Source organism: Diabrotica virgifera, chromosome 5, assembly GCF_917563875.1.
Source record: "Diabrotica virgifera virgifera chromosome 5, PGI_DIABVI_V3a".
NCBI lineage: Eukaryota > Metazoa > Arthropoda > Insecta > Coleoptera > Chrysomelidae > Diabrotica > Diabrotica virgifera.
The window spans coordinates 28,783,253-28,799,658 of NC_065447.1; the positions used below are offsets into that span (position 1 = coordinate 28,783,253).

A 16,406-nucleotide genomic window follows, 5' to 3' on the forward strand; every position below is an offset into this window, starting at 1 on the left:
TTGGTTGGGTTGCCGAAAACATAATTATTAATGACAATTATGAAATTAGTTAATCAATTATGTTAATAATTGTTATGTTAATTGACTAACTAATCTCATAATTATAATTAACTATGTTTCCAGCAACCCAACCAAAGTTGACATTGACAGTTGTGACAGTAATTAAATATTTGATAGTGATCAACGTTGATTAGCGTTCGAACAACCGGCCCTTAATCTGTAGATCGATTTTAAAACAAAAGATTAATGTCATTGTATGACATTGTCAGTTTGACAGTACGGTCTGGTAATTATCAAAACTATAAACATCCGTGTATGATATTCAATTTTTTTTTACTTAAAAATGGCTTTGGAAGAACCAATTACATTCAAATTTAATTGTTCCTAAAAATGAATAATCACACTATCTATGAAAGAGTAGACATGCTACTTTGCATTGGGGAATATTTTTAAAATTTTCTCTTAGCTTCTAAAGTTTACTCTTAAAAGTATCCTGATAGAGGCCACCCAAAAAAGGACGTTTTTGAGAAATTTCCCGATAGATTCCGTGCTGCTGGTAATGTTGCATAGGTAGGAAAAGTTAAATAAAAGTAAACCATTTATTTTTGATGACGTCAACGAACTTGATGTCCTGCTTTCTGTTACGGAAAACCCAAATACTAGTACCTACGTGAAAAATGTCAAGGCAATTGGAGATCAGTCTAACAAGTGTATGTAGAATACATAAGAAAAATTACTATCATCCGTGTAAAACTCAACTACACCAGCATTAGACAGAACAGGAACGTTTAACTTTTCGTTTATAGACTTTAGAATTTGGAGATCCTGATTTTTTTTTAAGAATGTATTGTGTACAGACCAATCTACCTACTTTTAATAATAATCGTCTAGTTAATAGACATAGCTTTCATTTTATTATGATACAGTAAACAAACATTTTACTGTTGATCGCCAACACCGATGAAGTGTTAATGTTTGAGGCAGTATTCTGAGCCAGTACGTTATCGACCCATATTTTTTTGACGAAAATCTGAATGGAGCAACTTTTTTAAATTCCTTAAAACAAGTTTTTTGAATCCTTCTTAAAACCTTCCACTTAGCGTGCGAACAAACATGTGGCTCCAATTGAACGGAGCTCCTGCTTATTTTTGACGTGATGTTAAGAACAACCTCAACATAAAATTTAGAAATAAATGGATAGATAGATTAGGTCCATATATTTGGCCACCTGAATTGACCAAGATGAATTTTTTTAATTAAGGTTATATTAAAAATATTGTAAATGCTGCACTTCCTAACCCAGGAACCTGTGTTTAGTACAATCTTTGATTAATATACATGGTGTTCTAATAAAATACCCATCATATTATGCTACATTGAATAATCTAATAATGAAACTGTAAATTTTGAACACCCTGTAAATAAATGTGTAATAATCAACCATGGAATGCATTAATTATAAGATAATTACCAGACCGTATTGTCATAAAATGACAATGTCATACAATGACATTAATTAACTTCATCTTTTGTTTTAAAATCGATTTACAGAGTAAGAATTTAAATAATTGTAAATTACGCAAAAACTATGAGACCTAGGTATAGGACATCCATATACCATTCGAAAGAGGTAAATTTGTTAAGTATAATTATTTATGAATATACATGGTGTTCCATTTAAAATACGCATCATATGACACAATGAATACCCCACTAATGAAACTATAAATTTTGAACACCTTATAGACAAATGTGTAATATTTAATCATGGAATACATTCAACCAATATCCAACTATTTAGATGTAAAACTAATGTTTTTATAATTTCTTAAATAACTTGAGAATAAGCCTTCTTTTACAACTTTACATTTTAAGAAAAGTCAACATAACTCAGAACACTCTGAACATAGGTATAGGGAAGCCTTATGAAACTATACCTTATTTTTTGCGGATAATTAAAAAATGCAATAAAATACAGGGTGTTCCATAAGAAAAAATATAACTTTGATACGCCGCCATTTATTGGGACACCTTGTATATTTCAAAATAATTTTAAAATGTAGCTTTTATCAACATACAAACTATTCAATTTAAATTTTTTTCCAATCTTTTACCGTTTCGCTGTAATCTTCTGTCCCGTTAGTGGTGACTCACCCTGTATATCTGGATTAACGTTCCAATGAACGGACCAAACAGTCAATAAAATGAGTCTTTCGTTCCCAATCTTGTTTCTGGGTGAAGTTTTTACTCGCTTCATTTGAGAATGAACGTTCTACACTGCTACACTGGCTATTGTGCCAGGGATAGTTACCAAAATTGTAAGGAATCTGTAAATGTTTGGAAAAAATCTCTATTACAATATTCCATTACGCGGACGACTTCGGTATTTGGTTCCAAAGATGATATTTATTACAGTTACACCATAAAATATATTATTCAGCTTTTATTGCTGTAAGATTGTAAGGGAAGTGCCGTGGAAGTAATAGGCAGATACATTTTCTAGAAATTTTGCTTTTTCTGTAGAGGAAATTCCAGGTAAAAGAATTTGAAATTTTGATACATAGAATACTTTCGTTTTGGTAAATCTGATTTTTAAGTTGATCCGTGCACTGAATAAAAACAGAGCCTAACAGATAAAAACAGATCCTAAATAGTAAAAAATAATAATAATTTCGTTCACTTTTCCAAAAATAATATTAATAACTTGCGGATAAACTTGCTGCCTTGGTACAAAAGCCGAGGCAATTTTGGGAGGGGTCCGGACCCAGGGCCGTAACTACGATGTTAGGGGCCCCGGGGAACTATTCCTATTACAAAATAATAATTTCGTTCACTTTTTCAAAAATAATAATAATAACTTGGGGATAAACTTTCTGCCTTGGTACCAAAGCCGAGGCAGTTTTGGGAGGGGTCCGGACCCCATGGACCCCCCTTGGCTACGTGCCTGATTGTAGTTTATATTTTGTGAGTCTTCTGGTAGTCGTATATGTCTGTTTGGTTCTTTGTAACCACGAAAGTCATGTAATGACAACTTACTGGAGGCACATTGAAAAAACAGACAGTTCTACATAAAAATAAAAATAAACTCACACATAGATAAAATTTCATTAAAACATTTAATTTAAAAATAATATGTACAATTTACTTTATAAACATCTAATCCTAAATCAAATAAATTTTTCACAAACACAAATTTCAATTTAGGAACGTTACATAAAATATTAAAATATTGCATATTTTTAACATAAGACAAAATACATTACACTTAACATTAAAGAAGTAGAAAAATATGGCTCAATGTAAAATAGTACGTAGAAACATCTACTGATACACAAAATGGTAAGTATCGCAGAAATGGAAAAAGTGGTAATATACAAATATTGTATAAGTAGCACTTAGTAAGTAGTTTATTAAAGTAGCGGCAGTTAGGTTTAATGTGGTGGAATGTTGAAAATGACATTTTTTGTTTTAAATTGATTTTTTATGATTACTACTGGCCTCTCTCCAACCCTCTAGGGATGGGCCAACTGTCCCCAGAAAAGGTTGTTGTGGGGTGGTCTAACGATAGTTTTTGGAAAGTGTGCACGCGACAAATGCGTAATAGGTAATTTACATGATACTTTACTTTTACTTTAATAGATATGTTAGTACCCGCTCTGTGGCTCAGTGGTAAGAACGCCTACTCATTAAAAATAATTGGGTTTTTGTAAATATTAATCTAATTTCAATGTGAAACATGACCACAAACAAAACAAAAATAATAATTTACCAACATATTGGGTTGTTTTGATTTCTGATATGTCAAAAATAAAACTGTTTTAGGCGTAAAACAACAGCTTACGCCAAGCTGCAAAAAGTGCAGCGGCTAGCTTGTCTGAGAATCATAGGGGCAATGTCAATATGCCCCATTGCAGCTCTAGAGGCGATGCTGAATATTCCTCCCTTGCAGTTCTGCATAAGGAGGGAGGCAGTAACCACCGCCTTAAAGCGGCGACAGCAGTGGCGGCTCGTACCACTTTAAGAAGGTAGTGCCACAACTCGAGCAGCCGCCAAAATTTTTAGTGACGGATTCACGATATTGTCAAAAAAAGGTATATTGACAACAAAAACTAAAAAAAATATGCGCGGATACTTTTATCTTATGTACATATCTTAAGTTTATTGATCTGAGGTGCCAAGCAATTGTCCAACACTGATCAAAACAGTTCCGTAAATTAATTAATAATAAAAACCTCTTAACCTACCACCAGCATTTACTGCTGACAGTGCTTGAAAATTGTTATTACGATTTAGTCTCTATTTACCAATTTATAAAAATTATACTATTTCATTATTCACACACATGCACAAATTTTTGTAATGTCACTTTTAAAGTTTACGATATATGAAGTTCATTCTTCTATTTTTTGGTTGCAAAGTTTTCAATGACTTTATAATTAAAATTATCAATACAATTTACAAAATGCTTTTCTGCAGATAGCATACCTAAAGCACTAGGTTTCGATGTAAACATCGAAAAACAGCGTTCTGCTTCAGATGTTGAATAGGAATGGTAACTAAAATACTTAAAAGTTTAATAGTTTCTTCAAATGTGCTTTTTAAACCTTCCCTCTACAATAAAACCGATAGCGAAACAGCCCCAGAGGTAGTACTTAATTCGTCTCGCTAATACAGTACCTACTTCTAATTCAGTTTTAAACCGAGTTTTGCTTAAAAATTAAAATTGTCTCCATGGTTCATTAAGAAATGATTCGGAGAACTGATGCTTATAAGCAGAAAACTTCTCCGACATAAATAAATTAGAAGCAACTGAATGTCCGGAGAAGGTAGACCTTTGAAAGATCTGGTACTTTGAATAATATGAACCTTTAAGTCGTTGTCTAATTCGGCGCTAAAATTGACCAGCTCCTTAAATATGCCTCTATTTTCTGAATTTTCTTTTTCGTCGTGACCTCTTAAAGCTAACTCGAAAGCTCCACAACACCTTATAACATTTGTAGTTTTTTTTTTCTAGCGAAAAACCACCAAAAATTTTTTAAAATACTAATCTTTATTGTCAATTAATAAATTAAACTTAAGAAATAATCAAAATATTATCAAAATACCCACGATCATGATGCACTAAAAGTTTAATTATAAATACAAAAACTTTTTAACAGAAAATATACATAATAAAAGCGACAAACCAGCACGTAAAGAAACTCAAAATAAATAGACCTGGCTTCATACCCTCGTGCCTGGCACAGAGATTCTAATGTTAAGGTATACTAATAGTCCAATATAGCTCTTTCTCTGTCACTTACATATAATGCTCGTAAAATCTTTCTCTCTTTACTCGTGCCAGTACTGACTTCGGCGCGAAGGAGATTCTCCTGTCGAATACTCTCCGCTGTCGGCAGGGATTGTATTGCGCCCATAGTTGCCATATTTTATATAATTTATGAAGATCAAAAGAAATACACACAAAAAAATTAATAGGAATTAAAAAGTTTTGAAGATAAAAAATATGTTTATGGATAGTTAGCAAGGTAGTGCCATGGCTCTATGGCACTACCTCACGGGCCGCCACTGGGCGACAGACACAAATAATGAAACCTGGAGATCTAGTGGGCCACCTAAAAATCTTGGAAGAAATTCCATTGGATTCTAAGGATAGGCCGGCTGATGTCATGCCAGTCAAATTCGACTTCGAAACACCCTTTGAAACGGTCATAAAAACCACCAAATGGGCGAAGAAGTTGAACCGAAACTGGAAGAAGGTTCACTAGTATGGTATACGGATGGATTCTAAGGTATGCTCCGATGGTGGGTGTTAACGGAATCAATTAAAAATAAGTGTAAACAATGAACAGTAATATTTATTTTATTTTTGGTTAAAATGCGTGCTTATTCATCTCGTAAGAGGGTTGTTTATTGTTTTGGGGCAGCGAGGGTGCGTCTGAACTGCCTGCCTGCTGTGACGATACTGAAGAGACCACAACACGGTCATAATGTTTGTGGTTTTACAATATGGCTAGAAAAGGCAATAAATTACTACATCTGGCGTTGTAAAAGCTCAGAACCTTTCTGTAGTTTTAAGAAACGTCTTCGAATGCATTTCCAAAGTGCGTTGACATAAGGTCTGATAAGGTAATTAATTTATGGGGAATTCAGTTTGTTAAACTGAACACACCAAAAGCATAAATGTGGTTAGGGATACATTTCGTTTTGTAAAACTTCTTAGCAACTAGTTTGTATATTAAATGTGAACTTTATATGACCGTTTTGAGAAAAGTTATTAAAAAATAAAATTAGCAAAAATAGTAATTAAAGCGTGTCGCCACAGATAGATGAAAGGGCAGAAGTGGAAGTTACTGGGCCCACTTTTAGGCTACTGGAAGGACAGGAATGGGAGCTGCTGGGCCCAATTTCAGGCTATCCAAATCTCTTGGGAACGCCCCTAACTATCTTTCTGGCAGAAATAAATGCTAAAGACATTAGTATCCAAGAATGTCTCCACCTAGACACTCATATGGCAAAACTCTTTATTTTATCAGACAGCCAAGCCGTTTTAAAGGTTCCAAAGTCAATTACTTGTGAATCAAAGTTGGTTTGAGACTGTAAAAAACCCCTCAAGAAGCTATCGGAGAGCAACAAAGTAACTTTAATGTGGGTGCCAGGTCACAAAGGAATTGCAGGAAATAAGGAAGCAGACAGCCTCGCAAAAGATGGGGCTTATACCCCATTCCAAAGTCCAGAACCCTTTTGTGGACTATCAAAAAGCCACATCAGAGAGGAACTCCGGACCTGGGAACTCAATCAACTACAATTGTACTGGTCTAAGACACCAGGACAAAGTGCTTGCCTTTGGGTTCATGTTGAAAGGTTTCATATCTCAATGAAATATGATTGTGATCTTTGTCTATTAAATGAAAACGTAATATTAGCATATTAGTTAGATATGTCGCTAATTTTGTAACACTAACCATAAACTTTTTCCGAATTTGTATATGAAGTTTTTCTTTTATATACTAGATATAAAATTTCGCTTCTAGATCAACATTCCACCACATTTTCACATATTTAGCTAAAAATAAATCAATTTCACCTCAGAAACTCCGTAAGAAGTTTCGTTTAAAACTCGTCGTGTCTGGTGAGAGCCTCGCCGAAATCTAAAGCCTGAGATCCAACGAAAAGGTCATATTTGGTCAACACTTCGTCTTTGGTTAGTTGTTCGTCAGCGTCGGAGTCTGCCTCGTAGATCAAATGTCTCGCTTCGGCTTCGGCGTGGTCGAAATCTTGGGGTAATATCCAGTTTTTGATCTCTTCCTCGTCCATGTATCCGTCTCCGTCTTTGTCGCGGTAGGTGTTGAACTGTTCACGTTCGCTCTTTACCCAGTCAGGTTCTTCTTCGTTCTCGTCACTTCTGTAATTTAATAATACAGATATAAGTATTTGTCTTAAGCTATTTATTTGTGGCATTTACCTAATTTATTATTCTAACTGGGAAATAAGTCACAATTTAGCTTAAAAAATGATTTTATTGACGTTTCGACTTCCACCTCGGACGTGGTTATCAAAATACAAAATATATATAAATAAAATTGTCCCAGGAACGCAACTCATAAATATTGACAATATCATTTTAAAGTCTTCTACTTTAAAACGTATAATACACTCACCGGCACAAAATTTCGCCACCAAAAATTTTTGATTAAGTTTGACAATCTATAACTTTCTGATTTTTACTCCGAATTTCAAGATCCTTGCATCAGTTTGTAGGTACATGTATTGATGTCATTTGTTATTATTCCGGTAACAATAATTTTTTGCTTAAAAGGCATTATACGGGGGTGAATGGAAACGTTGTATTTTCTCCTAACTTTAAAAAATTCTGTGGAAAAATTGGAGGGCTGATTTTAGTTTCATACTCCTTTTGTATTACCCTGGAGGTATCACTAAGGTTTTGTTTTTTGAATTATCCGAATATCTCTTCTCTTTAAGAGCTGTAAATAAAAACACAGCTTGGAAGGTTTTTTTAATTAAAAATATCAAACGGACTAAAATTAACAAAACAAAATAAAATTAACAACAAAACAATTCAATAGCGGGTATGTCCACCTCTTGCAGCAACGACTGCTCGCAATCTGTTTGGCATCGAATAAAGAGGTTTTATCCTTGCCTGGGGAATCGCCCGATATTCCTCTACCAGGGCCATAACGGTACCAAATTTTCTGGAGGCCAAGGATGACGGCGAATAGCTTTTTTTAATTCATCCCATAAATTCTCAATAGGATTGTGATCTGGGCTGCATGCGGGCCATTCTAATCTTATCAATCCAACATCTATTTTATGAGTCCATCAGTGTTTTTATTTACAAAAAATGTTACAGCTATTACAGGAAAAGAGATATTCGGATAATTAAAAAAACAAAATTTTAGTGATGCCTCCGGGATAATATGATAGGACTATGAAACAAATCAGCTCTTCCATTTTTCCACAGAATTTTTTAAAGTTAGGAGAAAATACAACGCTTCCATTCACCCCTGTATAATGCCATGCAAGCAAAATTTTTGTGTTACCGGAATAATACCAAACGATATCAATAATTGTACCTACAAACTGGTACAAGAATCTTGAAAATCGGAGCAGAAATAATAAAGTTATAAATTGTCAAACTTAATAAAAAATTTTTGGTAGCAGAATTTTGTGCCGGTGAGTGTATATGTCTGAATTGCCGATATGAATGAGTTAGATTAAATTAAATTATTAGAAGAATTCAGATTTTTGTTTAATTTAGTAATATTTTGTATTTTGATAAAGACGTCCGAGGTGGAAGTCGAAACGTCAATAAAATCATTTTTTAAGTTAAATTGTGGCTTATTTCCCAGTTAGAATAATAGATATAAATATGGAATTATAGAGAAAATCAATATTTTGATCGAAACCAAATGGTATAACCGAAAACCGGTGTTTTGTCAGCAACCGCCATCCCTACCAATGGGTATATCTGGGTTTTTTAGAACTAAATTTCCTGACAGGAGTAAGTATTCGATGGCATCTGTGAAAACGGAATTTTGAGCATGTACAATTATGAGATATACCACAAATTAATACAAACAGATCTCTTGTAGTAAACACGTATTATCTCTCATAAAAAAAAAACAAGAAGACCAAGATCGGCAGAACATCTAGCAAGTTCACAGCAGAACAAACCTCCTAGATGAATCCCAAGTCACAGCCAGTGGGAAGAAGACACAGAAGTAGGCCAAAACTTGTAAGAATGGTGTAGAGTGTAGATGATGATGTTAGAAAAATAGGTGCAGCAAAATGGCGACAGTTGGCAATGGATAGGGATGACGGGCGAAATAGACTTTTGGATGGCAGATACTCTACTATAAGGCTGTAGCACTAACGATGATAATGATAATAGATAAAAACAAATAACGTTTGTTTTTTTTTTATTTCCACGGGACAAGCCCAATACAGTTACAACTTTTTACAAATTTTGGAACAATTTAGTAGATACTAAATATAAGTCATATTTATAACACATAAAATATAATAGTTAAAATAGTTAAAAGAAATAAATTACATACAGAACAAATTAGAAACAGACTGGTAAGGGTGGACAAAACAAAACAATTAAGAGGCAATATTAATTTGTTGCAAGTCGCGTATAAATTGGTTAGGTGTAGAACTAAAATTAAGCCTCTCAGTATTTTGATTTGCTAGACGTAACATTCTAGTTATAGGTTCATTGAGGCCATAATTACATCGTTGAAATGGTACATGAAAAGAGTTTTCAACTGCATTTCCAGTACTGAATAAAGGAACTTTAAAACCAACCTTAAAAAATAAATAATGACTATTTGCTGTACCATTTAAAAAACTATACAGAATTTTCAAATCATGGTGATAAGGACGTTCTTCCAGGGTATTGATATTTAAATATTATGCTCTAATTTCTTCATAGCTGTAAAACCTGTTACTCCCATTAATAGCTCCAATTTTAAATCCCAAAAACCTAAGGAATTTATTTTGAACTTTTTCAATTTTTTCTGCGTAAACATTATAGTAAGGTGACCAAATACTACAACAGTATTCCAAGTGAGGTCTAATAAGAGAAAGTATAACAATTTTAGGGTATTGGGAGTTTTAAAATTATAGCAGTTTCGTTTCATAAAGCCAAGCATCTGTAATGCCTTTGAAATAATAGAATCTATATAATCTGCGAATTTTAGCGATTTGTTAAACAGTATTCCAAGATCTCTTATTGTATCAACACAATCTAGTGGTGTGCTATCAAGTTTATATTCAAACGGAATATACATTCTATCATACCTTGATAAAAACTAATTTTATGGCACTTTTTGACATTTAGCTCCATTTCATTTTCTTTACACCAATCCTGTACTTTATTTAAATGAAATTGCAGATTTTCGGAATCATCAGGACTAGATATTTTTGAAAAGATTTTTAAATCATCCGCAAGCACAAGCTTACCACAGCTTATATCTGCAACATCAATTATAAATATACATATAATAAATAATAGCGGACCCAGATGTGAACCCTAAGGGACACCAGAACTGACAACTACATCCTGAGATAGGCAATCCTGGATCCTTACTACTTGGCGCCTTCCTATTAGGTAGCTTTCCAGCCATTCAAGCAGTTTCCCATTGACTCCAGCAGCTTCTAATTTAGACAATAGGATGTTATGATTTACCCTGTCAAATGCCTTAGAGAAGTCTGTATAATTAGAAGATTTAATTCCGATGATTTGTGTTTCTGAAAAACATATTGCCCATCTACTGGAAACAATTTGAAACATACCTACAGGCAGTCCGACACTAAGCTTTCAAATAAGTTAGGAATAGTAAAGGATAAAGGCAGTTTTTGTTTATATTCGATTCAGAGTTGGACCACCATCTCCATATAGCTATTTCAGCATCCTCATGCCTCCTCAGTGAAGCTATGCAGTCACAACTCTGAAAGGAACATAAACAATCTGCCTATTTAAGGGAAACCATCGCGATACAATGATTCCACCTTTTGAGACGCAATCTAGCGACATCTCTCGTATTACGAGGAAAACAACGAAAAGCCCTAGATACAAAGTTTACTACTTTTTAAACAATTAGAATAATTGAAATAAAAATATAATAAACAATATTTTAAATCTAAGACTTTTCGTTAATAAACTGCTTTCTAGCTGCATCCCGTATCTCCGGATTTTACAATATGTATATAATCACAGAGACGACGAAAATAGGAGAAAGCAAATAGAGGACACTTAGGCCACGCATTTACCTCCTCTTCATCTAGGAAAAGGACCGAAAGACAGTTTCTAAATACTCAAAACTGAGTAAAAATGGAAAAGATAAAGGCAGTTTTTGTTTATATTAGATTCAGAGCTGGACCACCATCTCGATATAGCTATTTCAGCATCCTCATGCCTCCTCAGTGAAGCTATGCAGTCACAACTCTGAAAGGAACATAAACAATCTGCCTATTTAAGGGAAACCATCGCGATACAATGATTCCACCTTTTAGAGACGCAATCTAGCGACATCTCTCGTATTACGAGGAAAACAACGAAAAGCCCTAGATACAAAGTTTAGGAATAGTACTTAATATAGAAAATGGTCTGTAATTTGTAATGTCGGATCTACGTCCAGCTTTATGTATTGGCGTTAAAAAACTTAATTTCCAAGGATCAGGTAAGTAACCAGTGTACAAAGAAGAATTAAAAATTTTCCACAATGGTCTTACCAAAATAAAACTGCAATTTCTTCAGAGGCGTAACCGGGGGAGTTTGGGGTTGTAACCCCCCCCCCCCATGGGATGTACTTTGAGCTCTATACGCTTATGACCATTACTATTCCATGCCCCTAGCGACACTCCAGTAGTTATAACCCCCCACCCCCGGCCCTTAGGATCATCCTGGTGACGCCGTTGCATTTCTTTAAAACTACAGGAGGTATTTTGTCAAGACCAAGACCTCTGTTCACATCTAACGTCATCATTTTTTCATATACTTGAGATATTGTAATATTACAGGAATTTATTATTATATTGGTGGTGGGAGGTAAAACACGTTTACTGATTGCTATCTCAGAATAAACTGATGAGAAATATAATGCAAAAGCATTTGCAATATCACTTGGAGTTGTATAAGTGATATTGTTCAAAGACATTTCGTTTGGTAAACCGTCCTCATACGTTTAGAATTTATGAATGACCAAAACGATTTTTGTTACTATGAATGGAATTTTCAGTTTTTTCTATAAAGTTATCATGACAAGTTTTTGTTAGAGCTTTACATTTACTTCTAACTTCTAAGGCTCGTAAATAAAAAGTAATACTTTATAAAATAAAATCCTTACCTGTACATGTCTCCAATATATTCTTCCACTGAAATTTTGCCATCTTTGTCTTTGTCAATATCTTCCATAGTTTCTTGTACAACCAGATCACGCATATAGTCGTTTTCTTCAGGATGTAAGAAAGCAGCGAATTCTTCTTTGCTTAATTCACCATCTTGATCTCTGTCTGCAGTCTTCCAACGCCTCTGGTCTCTGGCCATCATCTTTTTGTAGGAGAAACCTATATAATTTTTCAATCTATTAATCTTATTTAAATTGTAATATGAATACAAAAAAGTGTGTTAATAAAAAAGGAACTAATTTTAAGAAATCTAGTGAATTCTAAAAACATGCACTTGTAAAATAATAAAGATAATAACTTGTAAAAGAAAGAATGCTGGAAGGAAAAGACTGAGTTAGCAGTTCAACCACATAAACACTATTCAAAATGATAACACTTAATTAAAATGATTACAGTATTAATATTTTTTTTTATGGCATTGACTTGGGTGTCATTTAGCCAGTCACAACTTTTTTTTTTTTCTGTTCATACATAAGGAAGGCAATGAGGTCCTTAGAGTTCCATAGCAAACTCTTCTACAGCTCTCTACTCAGTTCAAAAGCTGGCCGCTATGGACTGTCCAAGTTGCTCACCACATTTTCCATTATGTATCTTCTTCTTCTTCTTCTTCTTTTTTCATATGTACATAATATACCAAATTATCAGGATTAACAAGTTTAGAGATTAATTTTAGTTTCACAGATAAATTTCATTAAACAATCATATATATTCTTGCTATTCAGAGACAATAGATAGGATACATTGAAAGGTGGAAAAACATTACATTTTATTAAATCTTGGATTAAATTATATGTGCATGGAATATATTTTGCGCACTCAAAGAAAGTATGATTTAAGTCACCAACCTTCTGATTAAGTATTAATATTAAATGTATAGAAGTACATATTTCTGGTGTATGTCCAAGTAGATACTCTTGTCAGTTTCTATTGTTGTATTAAGAGGATCTTTGTCATTGTTAAACTGTTTAATCGCATCAAGTGCTACAGTTGAGAGAATAGAGATATTTGCTACAACAAATATACCGTAACTACATTCTTGGATTTCAGTAAAGCTACTACTAACTATGTGTCAGAAAGATTTATCCTCAGGAACAAAAAACAGAAAAGCATATTAAAAGAAATGGATGACAAAGCGGTACGAAATCTTTTAACTGCCACAAGACTTATACGGTCCAAAAATCAACTAATAACTAATAGGAGTAACTAATAATAAGTTGCAGAATAGGGACAAAAACAACATGAGATAGCGACATAGTAGAAAAAAAGGTCCAAATAGGACTGGACTACCCAGGTAAATGAAATGCAAACCACAAAAAATAAAAAAAAACATACTTGAGGCAGGTGAGGCTCTAAAAATCTGGAAATGCTTATCCCATCCCCTTATTTAAACACTATAGTCCAGAGAAATAAGATTTTTTTCGTGGCACATCCCCCTCCAGGCCGAATTCAAATTTTTTTAGTAGTATGGACATCTATAATAATAACCTATATGTTTCCTGCAGCCGATTTTGATGATATACATAGTTATAAACAAATGATGATCAAAAAACGGTAAATTTTCGCTTTTTTCGTCTATTACTAAAAAGTGAAGCATTCTAAACAAATTTGAGAATAAGAAACTCATGAATCATATAAAAAACTTCAATATGGCGTTCGCTGAATATGTCTATTCTTATTTATTGCTTAGAAAATTGCAAAGTAAGTACAGTGGAACCCCGATAAGTCGGCCCCCGATAACCCGGAAGTCCGGCTAACCCGGACCGATTTTCACCAGATAAACATTTTGATTTTCAATATTTTGTATTTTGACAACGACCCGATTTGGGCGTCGAAACGTTAATAAAATTATTTTTCAATTTAATTGTGGCTTATTTCCCATCAAAATAGTTAATTATCAGACAAACCTTTCAACAATAAAAATGTACATATGTAATATAATATTTGAGAGATAATGTGTATGTGTGTAATTTGAACTATACGATGGTAAAAATGACTCATAGCACACGCCGCAGAAACAACAGGCACCAAAGACTATTTAAAAAATTCTTTTATAAACAATGGTCTTTAGTTTTCACTGTTCTTAAAATAACATAACATCATTGTAACTGTATTGTGTGTCTTGTATTGTTCGCTTCCGTTTGCTTACGTTTGTGTTTGGTGTTTTTTTAGTAATTTTGATGTGATGGTACATACTGTGCATATTTATAAATATATTTCATGTTATTTCAATTCTAACGGAGTTTATCTGTAAGTATACCGTATTTTATTAATTTATACCATATTCTCCGGCTATCCCGGATTTTCGATAACCCGGATCGGCCGCGGTCCCGATTAATCCGAGTTATCGAGGTTCCACTGCATTAAATTTTGAGATTTTATAAATGTTCATAACTTATGTAAAAATTAAGTTCTTATTACATTAAGAACTACTTAAGAACCTTCTTATTACACGGAATGCTAAGACTTCTTGTGCTTAAATAATATTTTAAATTTAATTGTTTATCCCAAATTCATTTGTTTTGCAGTAATACTTCGGACAGTTTATGAAAGAAGAACATTATTTTATATTATTAACTATAATATAAATTAAAAAAAAAATGACAAAAAGTAATTTTAAACAATGTAAAATTATTTTGCAAAAACATGTCGATTTTTTGTTTACTTATAAACAATTAGAATAACTTTTTAACCGTTACCAGTAGAAAAATTATTTTTCCATATTTAGAAAGACTTGATTTTTATACACATTTAGAAAGAATAACAATTGTCCTAGGCCAATTAGGGACGAAGTTAGCCCCCTTTTTTTAATTCACATGTTCCTTCAAAATAATTTTGCGATATTTAGAATTATTTTTTGTCATTTTTTAAATTAAATTAATAGTGTAAATCTTCCTTCATAAACTATCCAAAATATTACTGTAACTTCATCATTTTCTGACTTACAGTGTTGCAAAAAATAATTAATTTGGGATAAACAAATTAAATAACTTTTAAAGTATTTGACCAATTGCTTTGAAATTTAGGGTATGATTTAAGCACCAGAAGTCTCAGCATTCCATGTAATAAGAAAGTTCTAAGTTAATTTTTACATAAGTTATGAATATTTATAAAAACTCAAATTTTATGATTTATTTTACAATTTTTTAAGCAACCAATAAGTAGAGACATATTCAGCGAACGCCAGTTTTTTATACGATTTATGAGTTTCTTACTCTCAAATTTGTTTAAATGCTTAACTTTTTGGTAATAGACGAAAAAAGCGAAAATTTAGCGTTTTTTGATCTTCATTTGTTTATAACTAGGTATATCATCAAAATCGGCGGCAGGAAACATATGTTATTATTATAGATGTCCATACTACTCAAAAAAGTTGGTTTCGACCTGGAGGGGTTTGTGTGACCAACAGGATATTTTTTTCCTTATTTCTCTGAACTACTATAATTTACTATTAAGTTTCTTTTAGCCATAGTTTTTATATACTAGGTTTACAGGGATTGCGATTCCTTAGCATCAAAGTTGTGCACTGACAGAGGCGAGCACGGTGGCCAGACCTTTTAGACTACGAGTTGACATAAAAAGCAAAATTTATTTTGTCACATTGCCAGTGGATTGATCGGTACACACAATTATGCACATAGACTCAACAATCCAGATTTTTGTCTTGCTAGCTGGACATACATATGAAAAAGAGTCAAAGTAAAAAGTTTTAAGATGGCAAGGATAACAAAGGGAAAAACATGCTTAACAAGTGCATTGATGAGACGTTTGAGCTTCCTACATGAAAATTCCTTACTCCTGAGAATCTCAAGACACCAGAGGCAGGGATTTTCTAAATCTCTGTGTATGATAAATAGTAATAATAGTACATAATAAACGATCTTCGAAATAGAACTCACGCAGTTCAAACATTTTGCCCTTACAGACCCTGAAAATCTAAACGAATACTTCGTTAATGTGAGTAAAAATATAACTTC

The 16,406-nt window shown here is 33.2% G+C and overlaps 1 protein-coding gene across 1 annotated transcript in view; it reads right to left on the reverse strand.

The window, feature by feature from the left end:
- Nucleotides 1-3,097: 3,097 nt before the first annotated feature.
- LOC114334742 (calumenin) overlaps nt 3,098-16,406 on the reverse strand; it is a 34,875-nt gene continuing 21,566 nt past the window's right edge. Inside the window, exons 3-4 of the mRNA XM_028284833.2 lie at nt 12,372-12,591; nt 3,098-7,405 (exon numbers count right to left, since the gene is read on the reverse strand). Of these exons, the coding sequence (XP_028140634.1) occupies nt 7,114-7,405; nt 12,372-12,591 (512 nt within the window). The 3' untranslated portion in view covers nt 3,098-7,113. The remainder of the gene's footprint in view (nt 7,406-12,371; nt 12,592-16,406) is intronic.